The sequence below is a fragment of the Sus scrofa genome, chromosome 15 (genome assembly GCF_054392235.1).
Source record: "Sus scrofa isolate SSC_HxYL_T2T_F1_AM1 chromosome 15, Sscrofa_HxYL_maternal_Yorkshire_Landrace_v2.0, whole genome shotgun sequence".
NCBI lineage: Eukaryota > Metazoa > Chordata > Mammalia > Artiodactyla > Suidae > Sus > Sus scrofa.
In genome coordinates, this window is record NC_139397.1 from 48,464,302 (window position 1) to 48,483,057 (window position 18,756).

Sequence of the window (18,756 nt, forward strand, 5' to 3'; positions counted from 1 at the left end):
GCATGATGTACAATAGACCAGGCACTGCCTTGAACCTCATGGGACTTACAGTGAGACAAGAGATGCAGAGAAAGCCTGGGTTGAATTACATTTTAATATTTTGTGTAGAGTGTTTAACATCTTGATATCCTCTTGACTACACATCAAGTTGAAAATGGCAGCACTGTCAGGATTGCTATATAAATTACATGGTCTGGGTATTGATGGAACCAACAAGGTTCCACATGATCAACCCTCAAGAGTGCAGAGCTCCATGTTAAAAGGTTGAGTGGCTCAATTTGGAACAAACAAATGGGTGGTAATCTTGCCACAAGACAAGAGTCGCTGTGGGAGCGGATCTCGCACTCTGGAGCCTGGAGTTCTCGCCAGGGTGTTCTGCCTCCCCCTTAAATCTGCAAAGATGGCCAGGTGTCAGAACACTTACGTTTACACATGGGGGGCCTCCCTCTGTTACTCCACAATCCATCTTCTTGACACACGACTGTGGCTTGTTGACCAGCTTCCAGCTTAAAGCCCTCGTTACATTCATATGTCACTTTACTGCCCAAAGAGAACTCATTACCAGTAAACGAGCCATTTCCTGGGGACTCTGGGATGCCACAGGACACAGCTGAAAGAAATGAAACAGTCCAGTGTTACTCTCACAAGACTCCAGGGCATTTCCTTCTTTTCCTCTTCTGTTTTTCATCTCAAAGATCTATAAAAACAGTTAGATAGTTGGACTTCTAATGTATGAAATAAATATACCTATTTTCATATTTTTAAGAATCTTAAGAGTTAATGCGAAACAATGGAAACCTGGTTAGAAAACAGTATCTTTAAATCTGTTATTCCGGAAGCTATGTCTGACTGCTGTCACGGTTTAACCACACAGACGTACTGTATTAGATGGCCATGCTGTCATGCATTCTACTTCGTTTAACACAGGAAAGAATGCATAGAATAGTATTTTTACCATCACAAACTTACCACCAGGTTGACTTCTTGGTTTTGAGACTGCATAGGAATCAGTAAGAAATTGCCCACCTCAGGTAGCAAAACTTCCCCCAGCTAACATCTTACCCCAAACTCATCAACAACTCATTTTCCTTAAAGTGCCAGAAAATTCTGTTAAAAAGCAAGTAAGACCTTTAGCTAAGAGCACTTATGCATCCATAGCCCATAAAATGCATTAGTTTATAAATTATTTGTTAGAAAGAAGGGTCTGCATAACTAAGATACTGGAGAGATTAAGGTGAGTCTCTTTGAAGAGGATCCTCAGTCCTGTGGGGGTGCACAGGTCAGCTTTTGTGTGAGGGGCAGGCAGGAAAGCGGTGCAAAAGAGGAAGTAATATTTAAAAAGGAGTAAGATGGAGGGAGAATTCAACATAAGCACTTTCTTCTCAAATTTACTAGCTTCGATCCAGACTTATCTATGATGAGAATGACAATAAATCTCAAATTAAATGACTATAATACAAGAAAAAGAAAGCATAAAAGTGAAGTGATGAGAGTAATTCCCAACAATATACACCTAATTCAGGGGCACTTGGCAAAGGAAAACTCTGCAAAAAATTAATTAAGGTCCTCTTTTACTAACCAAAATCTAAAATGCTATGGATTTTAAATTTAGATCATTTAAAATGTTTCCTGTACAGACTGCAATGAGAATACACACCTAGTATGAAAGCTGGAAGGACCGGTCAAAAGAGTTTACTATAAACTTTCAATATTATAGGAAAGGAAGAGGGTCAGAAAGATAAAAAGACGTGTCTGGGTTAGCACAGTGACTTTGTTTAAAACCTGGGACCAGAGAACAGATCTGGTTTCTGAATGAGACCACCTTCTGCTCTATAAGAGACTAGCCCACCTGTAGTTTAGTGTGAGTTTTTAATTTTGTCTTTGCTATTTTTTCCTTATCAAAATCTTCAATAAACACAACGGGAAATTATCAGAGGAATGAAGAAAATACAAATGCTGACAAAAATCAAAGTTCTGGAAGGTTCCATCATGGAGCAGCGGGAACAAATCCGACTAGGAACCATGAAGTTGCGGAATCGATCCCCGGCCTTGCTCAGTGGGTTAAGGATCTGGAGTTGTCGTGAGCTGTGGTGTAGGTCACAGATGCGGCTGGGATCTGGAGTTGCTGTGACTGTGGCGTAGGCCAGTGGCTACAGCTCTGATTGGACCCCTAGCCTGGGAACCTCCATATGCTGAGGGTGTGGCCCTAGAAAGAGAAAAAGACAAAAAAAAAAAAAATCAAACTTCTGGAAAATCCAAGCTCTAAAATTTCTCTTTTGCTTAAATTTATCACCAGCTATTTCAACCATCTAAAAAAATATATAAGAAAAATTTGTAGCTGATGGAAAACAAAAAACATAGACACAAACTTCACCATTTTCAATGATGTATTGAAAATAATTAAATTATAACCTTTGGCGTTCCAAAGCCATTGTTTTGTCAAGACAATATATCTATGGGAAGGATGCTAAGTATTCTGCAAAATGTTCAACTTAATTTACTGAATGTAGTAAATGTCCCTGAGGATCGAGATCTCAGAGTACTGCCAGTATCTTGTTTCCTCACCATTTTCTCTAAGATTTCTCTCAAATAATCATCTATTCATTCTCACAAACCTTCATTTCTCTGAACTCACTGAAGTGTGTCCGGGGTCCTGCTTCTTTATAATTCTCATTTGGGGTGAACATCGAATGAAATGGTATTTCCCTGGCAGGTTAAATGGGGAAGACGACATTCTACAAACACACATGGATTCATACCCCAGAGGTCAAAACAGAAAAGTCTTGTAACTACTCCTCTTAAATCTGGAAGCTTATTTCAGAAGTGAACCCTGATTCCAAGGGCTTACAAAGACCCACTTCATGTTGTCTGATCAAAAACTGGGGATCTTTTTTTGTCTGTGAGCTGTAGGTTTTAGACCCTGGAGTGTCTTAACATCAGGCTATCTGGCAGAGCCCAAAATAGAGGTTGACACTCTATTAAAAATGGAATTCTTACACTTCTGATTCAATGAAGAATAGATGGGACAATTCTCATAGCCTCATACATTCAGCCTTATGGGATGAAGGCAGTTCTCTGCTAAAATCTACTATTCATTCACCTATTCATTCATTTCAGAAATTTTGCATGGTAACCACGTGACACATATCCCAGAGACCGCTTTTTAAACATCAGTTAGTTAAATGTATGTAATTTTCAAAAGCTGGAGAATTCTCTTCCTTTTGGTGTAGCTAAAGGGAGTAAAATTTCTTGTGTCTTTGTTTGTCTTATTTTTTATTGTACTAACATAGCATTATATTGCCCTGTAACCCAGACCCATGATCACATACTCAAATGAAATGTCTCTTCTGTTTAAGAGCACAGGCTTTAAAGTCAGACTCAGAAACAGTTCTTGCCTCTGGTGCTTGCCAGCTCTGTGACTTGAGTTACTTAATGACTGTAGTCTCACTGCACTCAGATTAACAATACTCAGTAATTGTGAAAACTGTGTGAAATAATGGGTACAAAACCATCAGCACTGTATTAACACAATGCAGGCACTTAATAAATGACAAAATACTACTTTTACATGCATGTGTCTACACACACACTTATGTACTTAGTTCTTTTGTAAATAAACATAAATTTCAAGGATTATCTGTCTGTAATCTATTTGTTAAAAAGTAAAGAGTAAACTAGAAGGAAGCTGGCTTATTTCTCTTACATGTCTCATGAGAGATGTAACATTGTGGTTTCAATAAGTGGAAGAGATGCTCCAATTTCCAGTGTTGCAAACTCCTTTAATAGTATGAAATCCACATGGGACTTTTATCATTTCATATTTAAGGCCATACAAAGAGCAATTTTTCCTGTCTCTGCAAGTGCTCTGCTGCTTTCTTCTTTCAAACACTTGTTCTGTCACTTGCAATGGCTCCTTCTTTTTGTTGCCGCTCAAGCTTCAACATCTCACCACTCACTTTGCGATGATTTTTGTGTTTGTTTTTTGTTTCCCCTCGAGAAAGCTCATTGGTTCCTGGCATGGACTATTGCCTTAGGCTTGTGGCTCTCAGGTCTTGACATCTACTCAATTCACCCTGTTATCACCAGCTGCCTACTGAATTTCCACAGAGTCAAGCTTTGGGTTCTGAGGTGCCCAAGCCATTCTACCACCTTCTCTCCATCTTTCAAAGTTTTCATGTATGTATTCTATATAATGTCTAGGGATGTTGGTTGTACTTAGGAGGTGGAATAGAGAAAAATATATTGACTCCATGTTCATAGAAGTCAAAGTCAGAACATCCTTTTAGGAATGATTCTGAGAATGAACAAGAAAGGGTTCTATGATAGATTGGTGATGTCTGTCACAGTGAAGAATTTTAGAATTGGGCACCATGTTTTGGAATAGCCAAAATTTACCATCTTCTCCATTTACATATACACATCTTACCTGTAATAGGTACCCATATTCCTAATGGCAAGAAAATCCTTACAGGGTAGAGCATGTTATAAATATTTTCACCCATTCCACTATCTTAAACATCACAGTACTCCATAAGTATGTTATTTTTTTTTTGAGGAAATGAGATAAAATTATATCATAAAAGGTAGCAATTTAAAGTTTTTTGAGAATTATCATGATACTTAATTTCAGTATTTACTTAGATTTGTTCTATGTAAATTTTAATTTATTTAGTTCACAATTTGAACAACAAAGGAAATATTTCACCTTAAGCTGATAAACTTTAATAATATATTTTAATTTTTAATACTTTAATAGACTGTATTATTGTGATGAAAAAATTATAAATCTAAATGTATGGTCTGGAACTCCATCTGAAATTTTTGTTGTTTTTAAGAAATGCCATCTTCTATGCATTTAAATTAAAATTAACCCAGACTTTGGAATGGTTTCTAATGAGACAACACTAAGGGAAATGGAAATCTTCCAAATTATTGATTTCAAGCACACTGATTCCATTCCACATGCTATCATTTTCCAGTCCCTTTGATTTGGGTAAACTGAGATGCATAAATCTAGCCCTATGTGATGCAAATTACATAATGCAAAAATTGACTATTTTTCTCATAATCATGTCTATGAAATGATGTGTTTGGTATTGTGTCTAACAAAATCTACATGCATTTTCTCAGTTAATTTTCTTGGGTCTCCAATTAGGAAAAGGAAAGTATGAATCAAAGAACTTAAGTCATTTTCTTAAATTCACACAGTTAATAAGCAATGGAACCAAATTCAAATCCTAATAAATGTATCACAACCAATACACTATCTACAACCAAAGATCATTGGGGTAGAGAGTTTTGGGAGTACTTTCCAAGTTTAGAATCCTATGATTCTATTTAATTACGTCCAAGAAAAACATTATTGATATTGCCTTTTGGAAAGTACCCAAAAGGAGAAAAAAAAGGATTTACTATGACTTAGGAAGAAAATTGATTACATTGATACTTAGAAAACAGAATTAACTTTCTCATGATAAAATTGATAGATCTTGTGAAATTTGTAGGGTTATATTTTATTAATTTTTTTTTCTTTGTTTTTTAGGGCCGAACCCGTGGCATGTGGAGGTTCCCAGGCTAGGGGTCAAACCAGAGCTGTAGCTGCCTGCCGACACCACAGCCACAGCAATGTGAGATCTGAGCCATGTCTGCAACCTACACCACAGCTCACAGCAACACTGGATCCTTAACCCACTGAGCAAGGCCAGGGATTGAACCTGTGTCCTCATGGATACTACTTGGGTTTGTTAACCACTGAGCCATGACAGGAACTCCTAATATGATTTTTAATTGGAATTTAACTGGAAACTCCTTTTGTTAATTTTGGAAAAGATGGAAATAGATTTCAGGTCACTTGACATATTGGTTCATATCGTTTCCAATCCAACATGCACAGAAATAAATACAAAGCAGGAACAGGAAGGAGGGAAGGAAAAGGAGATAGTTGATAGTTTTTTGTTCAATCATTAGTGATTCTTTTTTCTAAAATAAGAATTTACTGACAATAATTTAATTCTAACATAAATAGTGGAAAATATTCCTCAGGTATACAGGCACAAAATTTTTGTTTTTTCCCATTTTGAGCAGGACCTCAGTTACACAGTTGATATGAAATAGAGTGAATTACTCACTTAGTGTCAATATTTCCTGAACATGGTAGGTGTTCAGCATAACTGGCCAGAGTCACACTTCTATTACACATGAAGAAGATCCCCTAAGAGCCTGAGGTAGCATCTGTGTTATAGTACAAGGCTCCCTGCTGATGCAAATCCTGAGTCAGTGTGAATACTGATACCAATGGTTCCTGCAGCCATGAATTCTTGCTTTTAAGTTCAGCCAATATTTTAACATTATATTAATATTTTAGTATTAATTATTAAAGTATTTTCATATGTAAGATGAAGAAGCTCAAGTAGGTTGTCTCCACAGTCTTGCCTCGAAATGCTCCTAACTCTACCCCAAGTCTCCTCATCACAAGGGAAGCATATGTGTCTTCCTATCATCCACTTCCTCCCTCTGCCTGGTACAGCGTGTTCTCTAAACCATCACAGCATGAGGATGGCTGGTGGACGTGCAGGGGAAGCCTAGCTCCTTCTTACAACGTTCTGAATGTGCTGAATGTGTGTGGTGTTAGCCAAGCATGCTACAGCAGCAAGCATGTTTTCTGACTCCCAGATGCCATTATTTATTCTTAAATGTCAACATAAAATTACTTTGGACAACAAACATTTTAAAACCATAGGTAAATGTTTGCATAGCAGTTAACAGTGTTTAATTTTGTACAAGGGTCCAGTTCTGCCATTTTAGATCCCATGAGTAAAACTGAGTTTTTATTTGGCTGACATCTTTAAGATGCAGGCATTCCATGAAGCACTCAAGCAGACACAAGGTGACATTTTCATCATAGGTCTAGTAAGCACCTGCAGTAAAAGTGGCACTGAATATGTTATGGCTACATACATCCTATTGGTTTTACTTCTCTGGAGAACCGTAGGGAAAATAAGCACTAGAAATGTCATGCAATTTGCCCAAATTCTTACAACTAGTAAACAGCTATGTCTGGGGGCCTATCTCAGGGTATCTGAGGCCAAGGAGGCATCTCAGCTACTGTCCTGTATTGTCCCCAAGATGTCATCTGCTATACTCAGGGTATTTACATCTTTCCATTTCCAATGCCCAATCAACATCAATAAATAGATGGGCAAATAAATAGGCTAGAAAGACATTTTCAAAATACGATTCTGAAAATACAAAGGCCACGTGGAATTTGAGCATCACTGGACCTTCCTTCCCCCTGCTTTTTATTTCCATTGTCTTCTCTAATTTCCCAAACGCTAAGCAACATCTTAGGTGATGCTGAACCAGCATCCAACACACTGTTAATACTGGGCTGAGGCTGAGGCAGGAAATAATAGTCAGAGAGAAGGTAAAGGGCTGGAATCACCTCTAGGCCAGCAGGACTTCGCAAGTCACACTGTTTTTATTTTATGGGGACAGATGTGATGTCAGACACTTTAAAAAGAGCATTTACCAGCATGAGAAACAGCCTCCCATTTGTCTGGAGGGCTAAAGGAGAGTGCTTCTGAAAATGCAGGCAGACAGAGGGAAGGAATGGCTCATATGTTCAGACATTAACACAAACAGGTGGGCAATGCAAACACACAGGCGGTTCTGAAACAGAAAATGCAGGAAAACAGGACTCAGCCGAGAAGCACCTTTAGCTGTTCTAAACTTCTTTAGCATGTCATCACCAAAGGAAGGAGAAACACCAAACCAAACAAACATTTGATCATCTGAAAAGAACAGAAGAGCTATGGAAAGGAAGAGACCAGCAGGCTGTGGAAGGACTGATGCTGAGCCCGGGCTCTGACCCAGCCAACGCGGCCACTTAAATGTATACTTGGGGGCAAACCCGCTGCCTAAGCAAGGCTGTAAACAGTGGCTGAATCCCACCCCTCTGCTTTGGCGAGTCCAGGAAGTCGTAGGAAGGCACGGGGCAAGTGTTAAAACAAAAAAGAATGTGTTTCTTAGGAATATCAAAGTTTCATTCAGTAAAAAGCAAGAGCCTGGGGACAGAAGCTGGAGGAAAGTAGGGGACATTTATGTGTGTGACATACTAGCCCTGACTCAGCTGCCTCTGGTCACTGTCTCTCAGAGATGGATCATCCTGCGGGGACTTGGTTGTCACCAATGTTCCAGGGCCCGAATCTCAAGGTCTATGTTATCTAACTGGGTGGTGGACAGGGCTCTGCTCTGTAAACCCATCAAACCATCACATACGCTGGCTCTGAGCAGGGACAGTTACTTAACCTGTCTCAGCTCAGCCTTGCTGCCTGCAACATAAGAACAGGAAAAGCCCTGGAACATGGTTGCTGGCCGCGAGGCCCAAGGAAGAGGCAGACTGAGCACAATGCCAATGGACACATCGTGGGCTTTGGAGAGACAGGGAGCCAGAGAGAAGATCAGGTTACTAAGTGGAAAAGGTGGACCATTAAATGTGTTTTTACAAAATGAACTTTAGGGTCTAATAACTTCTCAAAACTGCTGACTGAAATTTTGGCTGCATTTTACTGAGAAAAAAAAAATTAACACCACAGAAAATTAAAAGAAATAACACACATGTTGCAACTATAAAAAGTTGTTAAGAATGAAGACAGAACTAAGAAAATGAGGCAATTTCACTGTAATAAATAACATAAAATATGTTGCGACTTCCATTTTCCCCTGTATACATCCAGAAAGAAAGTCTCATGACCTTCTGTCACTAATTTCTCCATTTTTTTACAATTTGCAAAATCTCCGGCCTCAAGATCCAAACCTGCTACGTGTGTCTTCCTGATTCACTCCCTCTGGTGTGCGCCTCTTTTTGCCTTTTCTTAAAAATGTGAAAATCTCTTTAACTAATTTGTTCTTTTCTTTCCAACTCCATGAACTTCAAAAGTCTCTCACTTTGCCGCCCACTATAATGCTTACTTTCTTTTTATAGAAAACTGTAAGACCCTTATGGACTCTTCAGGAGTTTCAAGACTCACAACAAGAAATCCTCACTGTTTTTTTGGTTTTTGCTTTTTTTTTTTTTTTTTTTTTTTTTTTTGTCTTTTTAGGGCTGCACCTGAGGCATATGTAAGTACCCAGGCTAGGGGTCAAATCGGAGCTGTAGCTGCTGGCCTACCCCACAGCCATAGCAACTTGGGATCTGAGCTGCGTCTTCGACCTACACCACAGCTCACAGCAACGCTGGATTCCCGACCCATTGAGTGAGGCCAGGGATCAAACCCACATCCTCATGGATATTAGTCAGGTTCATTCCCACTGAGCCATGACAGGAACTCCAGGAAATCCTCACTGTTGAGGTCATGGAAATGACAGCTCGGCCTGTCCCATTTCAAGTCCCACTGATGATAAACAGTGCTGGTTCATTAGGATAAACATATATATGTATGTATTTAGTATCCTACTTAAAGATCAGTAAAATATATTTCTAACATAAATTTCTAAAAATAAAAGCTCAACCCATGTGCACAACAGTAATCTTCAACCTGAAATGGTATTACTTTTCAATAATTCAAATTAAAAATTAAAAACAACAATAACAGGATGGAATGCCCATTCCCCATCTGAGTAGATACATCTTTCTGGAGAATGAATGTGTACATTGACCATCATGTGTCAAGGACACTTCAGGGACAAATGCAGATGATGTCAGACAGTCCATCCTAAATCTACTCCATGGAGCTCGCTGCAACTATGTTATTTCACGTATTTATAATTTGATTGTCAAACATGCCTGATTACAGAGGCAACATCTAACTCAAAATTGTGTATACCAGGGAGTTTCCATAGTGACTCAATGGAAACAAATCTGACTAGCATCCATGAGGACGCAGGTTTGATCCCTGGCCTTGCTCAGCAGGTTAAGGATCTGGCATTAATATGAGCTGTGGTGTAGGTCATAGACGTGGCTCGGATCAGGCATTGCTGTGGCTGTGGCGTAGGCCAGCAGCTGTAGTTCCGATTCGACCCCTAGCCTGGGAATGTTCTTATGCCATGAGTGCAGCCCTAAGAAAGAAAGAAAGAAAGAAAGAAAGAAAGAAAGAAAGAAAGAAAGAAAGAAATTGTGTATGCTATGACCAAGGCAGGGGTTTCCTGGTGTCCCTTTAGTTGATAGTTTTTGATTTCCTTCACATGACATGTGGAAGTCACTATTTTGAAAAATGAAGTGCTCATGTATGCTTCACTGATTAACAAAAAATAGGCCTAGCACACTATTCTCAAGACGAAGCATTCCATATCCCATGCTCTTAGCAATTATTGTTAAAATAAAATAATCACTGGAAACTTGCAGAGGGAGTGAACCACCCAGAGTCAAAATTCCAGTGTGTCTAAGATCAATCCTTTGCAATTTGAAGTCTGCACAACTAAGATCAATTTTCTTGAGGCCATGTCTGTGCAAATCCAAACAGTAGGGGTGAAAAGGTTTGTTTTCAAGGTTTTACATGGTGGAGTCAAATTTAATGATGTCCTTTATTAATCTCACCAAACTAGGAATATGGAACCAAAGACTATATCAAACTAATCCACAAAACAAACACCCTGCAATAAAACCAACAATAGAGATTTTGACAGTTAATTATAACTGTCTGAAAAGCAGAGCTAAGAACAAGCCTCAACTTTAGAAAACACAGTCACAGGATAAATGGATATGCCAAGAGTTTGTTCTTTTAAGGAAAAATACATTAACATGGACTAGAAAGTGGTCACTGAACCTTCTTTGCCACAGTCAAAATGCTTTAGAAAATTCAGTTCTTGGGAGTGGGTATTTATGTGCATGCATGCCCAGGATTTTTTCAGCCTAAGTTGCAAACTTATTGAAACAGCCTCAGATGTTTCATGTCTGTATCTCATGGGAACAGTGTCTTAGTTTTGACTGGGATCAGAAAGGCAGATGTGGCAGAGAAGGGATGCCAGAAATCTGACCTTTTACTTGTACTTGTAGCAAAAGCCTGTGCAGCTTCAATGCACAGAATCCCATTCCTCACCACAACCTGCTGGAAAGCTGAGCTGAGCACCAGCTCTGTTGCTTATTTTTAAGATTATAAAAAAGGGCATAGAGGGTGGGTTTGATAGGACTCAGTTCCTGGGGAAACTTGCAGAGCTGGGGGCTGAGGCCCACAGTGCTGAGAGGGAAAGGGGTGAGATACCTTCCAGAGCAGAGAGGGGCCTACAGCAGAGCCCACACCTGGGACCTGGAACAGCAGCAAATCGTGGTCTCATGTTCTCAAGGCCAGAAGCTAGAGATCAAGGTGTTGGCAGGGGGGTCCTTCAAAGGGGCTTGAGAAGATTGTTCCAGCCCTCTGTCCTTAGCTTGGTGATGGTCTTCACCCCATGTCTGTATGCCTTTTGCCTTCCGGGTCCCAGTTTCTTCCTCTTACCACCACAGCTGTTACTTTGGAGGGGGGTCCACCTTAATGACCTCTTTAACCTGGTAACCTCTGTAAAGGCCCTTCATCCACATACAGTCACCTTCTGGGGTCCTAGGGATTAGGACTTCAACAGAGCTTTTTGAGGGAGGCACAGTTCAGCCCATAAACCATGGAGCAGTCAGACACCCCTGAATTTTATAGTGCCTGGGGTCACACACTTAATCTCAGGGCTCTCCAGGTCTGTGCCCTGTGCACAGGCCCGTTCTGATTTCTGGAGACTATTTCTGTAACACTAGTGCTATTGCATTTGAAAGCTGAAGTTGGCATCTCCGCTGGCCTAATTTCAAGCCATCTTTCTTTGACACCATTTATGTTAGAAATGTTGTTGAGGAAGGCAGTTGATGAGAGAGTGCAGCCATATTCATAAGGTCAAATTGTTGACAAGTATGGTCCAGGCACCAGGTCAGATGCTGGGATTCACAAATTAGACAAAATCTCCCTCTTGAAGAATGGGGATTTTTTTTAACACATGCTCTGCAGGCACCTGCCCCAAGTGTACCTGGGGTTCTTGGCAAACTGCAGATTCTAGCTCCTTGGGACCTGCTGAAAGAGCTTGGGGGTAGGGGATTAGTTAGGGGTCTACTCATTCAGTAATCCTCCAGAGGGTTCTTGTGAACTTGCAGGGTGGAAGACCGCTGGTCCTGGAGAAGATGGCAGACACACAGGACAGAAGGAAGTGTAAGTGTGGCCCAAGGGGGTGCTATGGGACCCAGGGGAGGGCACCCCAGTCCTCCAGAGGCAGATGAGCTCAGGGAGTTGATGGGAAGCAATGGAAAGGTTGGGTAACAGTCCTGCACACTGATCAAGCATACTGCAGGCAGGGGACACGCCATGCCAAAGGGCACATCTGCCTTCTCGGGTGTGTTTATGTCGATGAGAACACCCTGCCCTTGCCTTCCAAGCTCGGAGCCCATCACAACTTCTCCCTTGAAGGTCCCTCTGACACCCTCCTAGGTGCTGCCCTGTGACGTCCCAGCACTTACTGGCCCTTTTTCGAGGCTGTTGACTTGCCTTGGATGTCTCAGCCATCTGTACTTGAATTTTCCAAAGTCAGTGGCTTGGGTCCCCTGCACCTCATCTCTGCCCCACTGCACAGCCACTCTACCCCCTTGTCACTTGCCTGGCTCATGTCCTCCTTGCCAGGGCCTGGCTTTCCAAATTGCCCACCTCCCAAGAAGAGCTTACCACCACCGTGGCTCTTGGATGAAAGATTCCACCTATGCCTTAAACCTCACATCTTCCCCGCTCTTCACTTGTCACTGACAGAAGCTTCACTTCAAGTCACACATGCTGGCCTGAAGGTCCTGTGTTGACTCTTCCCTCCCTGGCCTGGCTGACGGATGGTCCTCCTCTTCCCCACTGAGGCCCCAGAGGAGCAGGGAAACAAGTGGCCCTCCCCAGGCTCCTTTGAAACGTGAGAACTCCATGTCAGAGAGAACTCCGCATCAGGCTCCTTCCTCTAATTAGGCATTAAAAGGTGATCCCTTCCTGTAGGGATTTCCTTACTGCGCTACACACAGTTCAGCTCTACTAGCTACTCTTTCTTGTTTTTTTCTTCTTTTTGGCCTCACATGTGGCAATGCCAGATCCTTAACCCATTACGATGGACCAGGAATCGAACCTGAACCTCTGCAGTGACCCCAGTTGCCACAGAGACAAGGTCGCATCATTAACCTGCTCCACCACAGTGGGGTCTCCTCTACCAGCTACTTTTATGGATAGGAATCTGGATTCTGTTAGAAAAAAAAAAAAATGATGATTTGGTATACTCTAGGTCAAGGGCTTCATATCACTACTGCTATTATACAAAATCACCCTTCCTGTACCTCTCCACCCACTACTGCTTTGATTATTAACCACCTTCCAGACACTGATGGAAAACACGGAGCTTTCTGATCCCCAGGGCACACCAAGCATGGACAGAGAAAATGCATTATCTAATGTGGTAAATAAATGTGCTGGATTTTAGTACAGGATAGAGGAAAATTATACATCTTCCATGATATGTTTGAGATATAATTTGCAAACTATAGGAAATAACTGATATTGGCTGAATTTCACTTGCGTTATGGTCTGATCCTGGCACATATTTAGGTCAGAGGTCAGTAGACTGTGGTCCCGCACAGCAGAACAGGCCTGCGGCTAGTTTCTGTTACAGCTTGCCAGCTAAAATTGCCTTTTACATTTTGAAAGGATTGTGAAACACCTTTAAATGAAGAATATGTAACAGTGAACGTCGATGACTCATGAAGACTAAAGTATGGACTACCTGGCCCTTTACAGAAAATGTTTCCTGGTGTCTCAGTTTGAGAAACAAGCGAAAGCTATTCCCAGCTTTGTTTCTTAAATATTACTGAGGTTAACCAGACCTTTGTAAAATCTCTGCTTGAAAGCTTGTCAACAAGTACTTCCGGGGGAGATACTCACCAATGCAAATGTGTTTCTATCCAGGAAGGCTCCTTTTTTTAATGGATGCCTGATAGTACCTGGCTCAAGGGTAAATCTTTTCTGTCAAGTGTTCCATTTATTCCTTCAGGCAAGCTGGGTGGAGGGTCTATTCTTATCCTTGTTTACAGAGGAAGCTAAACCTCAGTGAATCCTGTTGCCTGTCCAGGGTCACGACACCAGAAAATCCTGGGATTGGGGAGATCCTTGTCTAAACTGAAGATTCTGACTGTGAAACCTCTATGCTCTATGCAACAAAATCCCATAAGAAGATCAGGAGCAAACAGGAGAGACCTCAGTTTACAACATGCCTAGCGATTTGGCAGATTTTGGCTTTATGAACTATGTGGATTCATAACCTAATAAATTAGAATATAGCTGCAATAAAGGCTATAACTTATATATGCATCCATCTATATACATATTTTGTATATATCAAACCATATGACTTGTTATTTAAAATGATTTTAAAAACATATTTAAATTTCTGAAAACACTGCACAATTATCATCCCATCTAGAAGCTTGACCATTTCATAGAAGCAAATAAACACGAATGAAAAAAATCAAAATGAGTCATGGTTTCCTATGCATTTTTTGGCCATAGGTAAGCATTTCTAAGATTTACAAAATACCTCAAATTTTATACCAGAGCACCAAATATAGCCTCCAAAATTTTGATAATGTTGCTATTTTTAAAATTCAAGAAAGCCCTTTTTTTTCCCCCAGAATAAGTCCTTGCAGTAGACAGGAATAATGTACAGGCATAGTATAATGGAAATGATGTAGCTTTTGGAATCTGAAAGACTTGGGTTCAAATCCCACCTGTGATGTTTAGTCGTTGCATTTCCTGGGTAACGTCAGCTTTGACCACTAGTGTCTGTAAGGATTAGAGATGAGAAGACAAACACCCAACTCAGACCTGACTCACAGCAGAACCACTCAAACACCCGCACCCATCGACCAGCTCTGCTCAGTCCACACCCTACCCATTAGCAAACGCATTGTACATCAGCAGAGGGTAGGCACCTGTGACTGCAAAGCACAAACACCAGACCACATCAGGTCCAGGCCAGGGCTACAGCTCACAAAAGGCTCTGAGCGTGGAGGCTTTGAGATAAAGAGCTGCCTGGGAACTGCTGTCTCTTTAACAGGGGAAACTTGAAAGTGGAGCCCTGGGAGGCACCAGTTTAACTGCATCTCTGCGATAATACAGAAAAATTCAGTTCTAATTTAGGCTTCCCTCCAAGATGAATACGATTAGTGTATTGATAATGGAAACAGCTGCTTGGCAGTTTCTTGCTTGAAGGCGGGAAATGAAGCCTGAAGGGCAGAAGATACGCCTGGCTTTATCGAGGAGAATAAAAACCAATACCGATTTTCTGAGAGAAGTAATTTAAAAGGGCAAGGAGAGAGGCAGGCTGAGGTTCTCTGAGAGGAGGAAGCATACCCAGCTGCCTGTTCTTGCTCACAGGTGATTGGCCGTGAAGGCTCCTGTTTGCCTGGTCCTGCCCAGGCCTGATACAGCTCAGCACCTGCCACCCCACTGTCCTGCAGAAGGGAGGGCAGTCAGCCAGGAGCTGCGGTGTGGCTCTGCCACTGGTGAACCACAGGGTCCCGCTAAGTTAGGAAAAGGGGCCCCACACGTCTGCTGCCAGGCCTAACAACAGCAATAAGTAGCACTCATGTAAGTTGTAAAGATGTATTCTAAGTGATTTCTTGAACCTTCTCCAACTTTGAGAGCTAGAGACCAAAAATTCTGTTTCAAGTTGACAGGAACCAGTTTTAGGGAGTTAGGATCCTCTGCCCATCAGGTGACTACTTTTCTCCCAAAATTCTGAGTCTAAGAGGCCACCAGCAAAAAGTCAATGAAAATGAGAGAACAAAGCAGATTCAAGCACAAGATAAATCATTTTCAATGGAAAAAGAAAATCATTCTCAAATACATATATTAGAAAGTACTTAGCTTATGATTTTTTTTTTTTCATTCATAATATTTACCAAATGCTGCCCTACCAGGTGTTCTGTTGGGTCCTGGGGCAATGCATTTATGGTCACATGACCAGCGCCTGGGTAAGGGCAAAAGGACCTGACCCCCATCCTCAGGTTTCTGCTTCCCTCATTTATTAAACAGCAGGGGTTGCATATTTAGTAAGCATTTCAAAATATTATTTTGTACCAAAATTTTTTTCGGTTGCACCCATGGCATGGAGAAGTTCCTGGGCCAGGGATCGAACCAATGCCACAACAGTGACCCAGGCTGCTGCAGTGACAATACCAGATCCTTAACCCACTGAGCCACCGGGGAACTACTGAACAATTTTTTAAAAAAAGAAAAACCAACTACCTAGTGTAGTTAGAAAATGTTTACATTGTATTTTTTCTCCAGTAAGAATAAAAGGAATGCCATTCAAATCATTGAAAAATACTATACCAACTCTAGAAGAATAATTAAAGCATTAAATAATATATTGAAATATTAAATATATGAATATATTAAATAAATATTAAAGATTAGGCTCCCAGTGCCTCAAAGAGGTATTTGTCCATTTATTTATTTGTTTGTTTTGTTTCCAGTTTCAAGTCTCTTATTTTCAAATAAAATAATTAAAATCACTATAGTGACCTTTTAGTTTGGTATAAGTCTTAAAATATTTCAACATTTATATCAATAATTAGATGGATTGCAGGATTTATAAGAAGACCCAATGTGATCATTTCTCAAAGGGTCTTGGATAATACTTATTTTCTGGTAGAACTACTTAGTTTGAAATTTATTGCAGCAAATAATTTTTAATTACAATTTAATTCATTTGATATGCTCCTACAAAGTCAAATCTCCTTTCAAGAAAAGCATTAACGATGCACTCAGCATCCTGAACTAACTTAAACTACCGCCTCCCTGGGATACTTTTCGAAACCCCATCTTCTCAAAGCACTAGCCTCTTGGATGAAGCTTTTCCATGGTACCTGGAAGGCCACACAGCAACACTGATGTCATTAGCTTGCTTTTTCTCACACAGTCCGAATTTCAGTGAGTGGCACCATAATACTCCCAGCAATCACAACCAAAAAAGTGTATATAATCCCATATAGTTCTTTCTTCTTAACCCTTTCCATGCTATCGCAGGGTCCTGTTGATTGTACTTTCTAAATATTGTCAATGTCTGTTTCCCTACAAACCTATTTTCACTATATTATCAAGGTCTTCATCATTCTCCAACACCCATTTCTGCAGCTTCTAAGCACCCCTGTAAGTTAGACAAAACTCTGTTCAATCATCTACCACACTACTCAAGATATTATTAAAATGCAGATATGATTGTATTTTTTTCTGCTCTTTAATAGCCTGAAATCGACCACAGAAGAGAAAGTAAAAGCTACATAAACTTGCAGTTAAGGTGTTCCATCATGACCCACTCCTTACTGCTCCAACTTCATTTCTACCACTGCTTCCCCTTCAAATTCTAACTCATATGTCCCATGATGGGAAAAATGCCCTTGTCCTTCTGCTCTATCTCTATTCAAGGTGAATCTTTTCTTGCTTAATGTCATACTGAATTGTGGTTATTGATTCATGAGTCCATCTCTCCCAGTGGACCATCAGAGCTTTAGGAGAATTGTGGTTATTGAGGTTCCCATTGTGGCTCAGTGGAAATGAAACTGACTAGCATCCATGAAAATGCAGGTTTGATCCCTGGCCTCTCTCAGTGGGTTAAGGATCTGGCATTGCCATGAGCTGTGATGTAGGTCACAGAAGCGGCTCGGATCTGGCGTTGCTTTGGCTGTGGTGTAGGCCAGAAGCTACAGCTCTGATTCAACCCCTAGCCTGGGAACCTCTATATACCACAGGTGTGACCCTAAAAAAAAAAGGCCAAAAAAAAAAAAGAGAGAGAGAGAGAGAACTGTGGTCATTGATTGACAAATCCATCCCTCTCATTGTACCAGCAGGAATTTAAGAGTTGGGCTGTGTCTTAGTCCTCACAGTACCTAATTAAGAGGTAAGTTTGAAATGAAGTAAAAATCATGACAATAGTTGTATCACCTGTAACGTTTGCATTAAGTGTTAAATCCACAACTACAACTCTAAACTATAAACATGGATACATGATTAACGTCACTTTGCCTCAATAAAAACACATATGTAAGAAAAAATGTCAAAGATGTGTACAGAGCAGACCCTCTATATAAACATGGGCCCTACATCTACTTTAATTTTTGGAATAGTGTGTTTGAGGTCTATAGGTTCCAGAGGTAAAAACATGTACCCTTATCTCTATAAATGTGCTACAGGAAAGTTTCAATTTCTAGTTTTATATCTAATGTAAACAGAGTATCTTGGACAAAAAAATAAAATTATGAAAGTGTTCTTAGCTGACTTAAGTGGGAGTAATGTGATGATATGCATTTAGAGGATGTTTTTAAAAAGTCTTTTTCTCTTACATAGTTCCAAGAATTTTAAAGAAAGAGTTCACCCAGTCTTTAATTTCATATTCTACCATTATCACTGATAGCAATAAATGACCACCCATCTAGAGCTATAAACTCTCCTTGGACAAAAAAACAACTTTGAAAGAAAAAAAAAAAACTGAAATTATCTTCGATTATCTAAAAACTGAAAACAAATCAAAAAAATCTAACCACAATTTATTTACCATTGTAAATTAAAATTATGAATAAAAAAGATACCAACAACCAAATAGAAAATAGAAAAATAGGTTTCCACTAGTATTTGTATTTTAATCCTAAAGGAAAACAGCAGTAAATCGGTGATAATCATAGTGCTTTCTTACTTTTAAAGTGTTTTCAATTTTAGCCTAAAAACCTTTTTG

General features: G+C 40.3%; 1 protein-coding gene across 2 annotated transcripts in view; it reads right to left on the bottom strand.

Annotated features, from left to right (window-relative positions):
• Positions 1–18,756, bottom strand: part of CSMD1 (CUB and Sushi multiple domains 1) — a 1,878,204-nt gene that overhangs the window by 86,551 nt on the left and 1,772,897 nt on the right. For both annotated transcript variants that reach the window (XM_084999785.1, XM_021075826.2), the window contains exon 50: positions 425–610. In XM_084999785.1, the coding sequence (XP_084855911.1) occupies positions 425–610 (186 nt within the window). The remainder of the gene's footprint in view (positions 1–424; positions 611–18,756) is intronic.